Source organism: Eurypyga helias, unplaced genomic scaffold (assembly GCF_000690775.1).
Source record: "Eurypyga helias isolate BGI_N326 unplaced genomic scaffold, ASM69077v1 scaffold17626, whole genome shotgun sequence".
In the NCBI taxonomy this organism is placed as follows: domain Eukaryota; kingdom Metazoa; phylum Chordata; class Aves; order Eurypygiformes; family Eurypygidae; genus Eurypyga; species Eurypyga helias.
In genome coordinates, this window is record NW_010258713.1 from 44,792 (window position 1) to 48,769 (window position 3,978).

General features: G+C 41.8%; 1 protein-coding gene across 1 annotated transcript in view; it reads right to left on the reverse strand.

The window, feature by feature from the left end:
- The window catches only part of ARRDC3 (arrestin domain containing 3), a gene marked incomplete at its 5' end in the record, with an annotated part of 8,168 nt that continues 4,190 nt past the window's right edge, over positions 1-3,978 (reverse strand). The window contains 4 exons of the mRNA XM_010154458.1: positions 1-585; positions 1,973-2,127; positions 2,936-3,098; positions 3,453-3,709. Of these exons, the coding sequence (XP_010152760.1) occupies positions 529-585; positions 1,973-2,127; positions 2,936-3,098; positions 3,453-3,709 (632 nt within the window). The remainder of the gene's footprint in view (positions 586-1,972; positions 2,128-2,935; positions 3,099-3,452; positions 3,710-3,978) is intronic.

Below are 3,978 nucleotides of genomic sequence, written 5' to 3' on the forward strand. Positions count from 1 at the left end.
AAGACCCGGCTACATTAAATTAAAAAAAAAAAAAGGAAAAGTCAGTGCATTTGTCAGAGTCTGTTGCTGCTATTTTTTTTGTCAAAGCTTTCTTTTGCTCCTTATTGTGCGGACCACAAGTAAGAGGGGAGGGGGGTAACAACAGTCCAGCATAAATGAGAAAAAGCTGTAGTGACACTGAACCGCACAATGTAAGCCATGAGCATGTGCAAATTTCCAAATCATAAGAGGAAGCCATCCCTCTCTTACAATATGGTTTGAGTGTTTTGACACACATGACTGTAGGTTAGTAAGGCTGCTCCCTAGTATGTGCCAGTATTTAAGGGGAAGGGGGAAAAAGCTCAGGTCTTCAAGCATGTGGAGCAGTCCTACAATGTTACTGTAGGCTTCGAAGCATGATCACAGGTCGTTTATTCACCATACAGGTAAGAGCAAAACCACTTCTTAGAAAGTGTGTCTCCACTATGATGCCTTGGCCTTCAACATGGCAGGTGATTCAAATCCCAAGTCAGCCTCCTGTGGATTCCTTCAACGAGAGGGGCAAGATGGTCTGTCAACTGTGGGCTGATCTGGGTTTGGATCGATCTAGCCAAAAGAGGAAGAGAAACAACCCAAGGCATTTTTAGAGTCCATTGAAAAAAAAGAAACCAATCCCAATAAAAACCCACCCAAGCTGACAAGTTTAAGACAACCGTAGCAATAAACAGCATTCCCAATGCGAAGGTTGTTCAAGTAACTGAAAAACCTCTAGCCAATTAGACGGAAATGTTTGACTGTGAAGTTAGTAACTACAAAATTTTAAACTACAGGTTGATGGCAATTTAAGGATGAAGTACTAATAAAAAACTTGAAAAAATCTGTTTTAGTAGCACAGACTAATTCAGCATTATTTACTGTACCCTATAAAAACTAAAAATGTAACTTAAAAAATATTTAATTAATTTCAGAAGGTATTTTGCTTCAAAAGACAACATTATCAGTAAAAAGCCATTCCACTTTTAAATTTACAAGTAATTAATCCTCAACCACCCCATAAAATGTCTTTGAAGACAGCATGTTCACATGTTAACCTCTTCTTTCTTTCTACAAAAGGAAGAAGGGGAACACCCTGCTGAGGTCTCCAAAACTGGACAGCAACAGCAGCTTAAGTGTACAGTATATAGTACAGTCAGCATTCTGATCAGTTGATTTTATACAACTGGTTTTTGAGGGGGGAAAAAGTAAATTTCTGAATATTTAAAGCACCCAAGCCAAATGAAGACTTGAGTTGCATTCTAGGGTTAAGCTATATAAGAGTGCGCAGAGGTATCTCCAGCACACAAAACTCATCCTGCTCTCCTCCGCCCACTCAATGGCAACTTCGTGTTTCAAAAGAAAAACATCAGCAGTGGGTGAATTTAGCTGAAGGACAGTATTTTACTTTCGTCCTATAGTACTTTTTCCTGAAAAATACAAACATAGAAAGCCTTAAGTTATGTCACAGTTACTGAGTGGCTTTCACAGAATTAAAATGCAGCCAGCAATGTTGGGGAACCGTGTTTTTACAGAAACCCAAGTAGAAGAGTAATTTCCACACATGGAACTGGAGAGCACTGCATACACAGAACCCAACACGCCCAGTCTCAGGAAGCAGAGCTAGACAACACTGGCGTATTCTGCATCTGTAGTCCCAGAATGTCGGTGTTGACCAACACAGTATATTATATATGTAATGCAAGGTTTTAATGAAGTTGCCAAGGGGGTACGCAACATTCTGAGAATTTCTACAAAGCATTAGAATTGTGAAGAATCCCCAAAATTCTTGATATAATTCACCTGCATTTCACTAAATGGAAGTGACCTTATCCCCTGTTCATCATCCTAATGATTTCTCCTGATTTTAAGACAGAGAAACAACTTCCTACATTTATTCCACAAGACAGAACTCAGAAAAATAGCAAATTATTCACTGTATTCTGTCTGAGGTACCTACTTCTGAATAGAGGGGTGGAGGCAGAAAACGGAACTCCTGGATGTATGCAAACAATGGTCCTGGAAGTGCCCTCTCCAAGTCGTCACAAGCACCCATGGGTGCAAGGCTGGACTGCCTCTGTTCCTCCGTGACCACTTCTGCATAGCTTGGAGGTGCTGCAGGGTAAAGGCACACGCAGTTCGAACAGCAAGTTCTTATGCATGTCGAAATACAACATTAATATTAAAATTTTATCATTATAAAATACACCAGCAGGCAGGTAAATTACTGTTGGGGCTTTCACAGCTGTTGAAAATGAAAGAGAGGGTAGGCTGTTTGAAGATTATGCCCAAATCCAAGACCATTGCTTACTGTGGCTTAACTATCCCCTTAAAAGTCTAGCGCATACTCAGAACACTGAATTTCTCTACAGATAGGAATGATGGAACACTGCATTCCTCTAGCCTCCACAACTGCAAGTCTGGGATTTGTTCATAAAGAAGGGACATTTATTAGATAGTTGAAAACAGAGGGAAGGAGATACAGAGCTTCCCATTTGCCAAGAGAAATTTCCCACTGAAATCAATGACGTTATCTTTTCACAAAGCCCTGGCTACTAAGGCTGGTAAAGGACACCATGAACTGCTGTGATGACAGGTTACAGTGCCCTACAACCAAGGGCGCAACTGGAATACTGGAGGCAGAATTAACTCTGCACAGGTACAAGGGCACCCTGCAGTTTCACTTGTGCCAACTTCCAAGCAGCTGGATTTCACTGCCTGTCCTTGAGAGAGGAAGGCAGGGAGGGAACTCTGTTCTGCTACAGAGGACGAGCAGGTGGGAAGGAAACATCCACAAGGGATTTCCTGTGGGGTTTTATTATGTGGAATGTAATCTGGGTCTGTTTGCACGTCAGCAATGAATAAAGCAGACAAAAAACAAAACAGACTAGCAAATGGATTGGGGTTTCTACTGTCAAGTTACCTTCTGGTCTTTCAGGCAGTGTCAGACCAAGCCAATTCATGTTCATGCTACACTGGCTGCTCACACTTGATGTTCTGCTGCCAAATGGATGTAGAGGAATGGTACCAATGACCAGTGGTAAGTTAAGGAATAAGTCCATGGCGCCTGGAATATCAACATATACCTAGAGAACAACAACAACAACGAGTGTATGATTAAAATGTAGGTTCATGTGAGCACTTTGTAATTCTGTACAAAGAATTTTCCACAAGGAACTTAAGTTTCTTACTGTCTATTTTGGGGCCAATGATTCTTAACATGAGCCCTCACAAGGAAGTGTCACCTACTCATGAGCACATTCTCTGAGGTGGTGCACCGTAACTGCTTAAAGGGCACGCATGATTTAAAACAGTCATCTTGTCAGGGTCCTAGGATATGCAATTCTTCCCTAACGACTTAGCACAGAATGTTTGTTGGCAATTTGCAAGGCATTAATGGAAGCTACTCTTGCTCAAGTGAAACAGACCATCCAACGTACCATCAGCGAATACTCCACACGGATTATACTACAGTCCAGGATTGAAGGCGAAACAGGTGGAATTTTCAACTGCTTGCCATTCCAGGTTTCCGTTTTGCCAGCTGACAACGATTCCCCACGCAGGTTGGCAACAAGCTGTTTGACTTCCTTCATTTTCCCTTTGGCATAAAATGCCTGTGTTTGGTAAATGGCTGCCTTTGGCACCACCACACGGGAAGAGCAGTTCTCAACCTCCGCAAAGATCTGAATTGATTCACCTGAAAGAAAACAGGATTTCATGTTCTCCCTAGAGTTACAGGGAAGCTTAAGCGAACTGCCACATTCTGCGTATTGTTGCAATGCACTGGATGCTGCTAGCAATGCTCCACCTCGAAAAACATGCACTGGTGCTAATAGGAACAGGACCTCCACAAGCTAATTAAGAAGAAAACACACAGGCCTCACAGAAGCAGACATCCTTTGACAATCTGGAGACACAGCTAGCATTAGTTAACAAAATTAGTCGTAGTTAAGAAAATAAAGATTG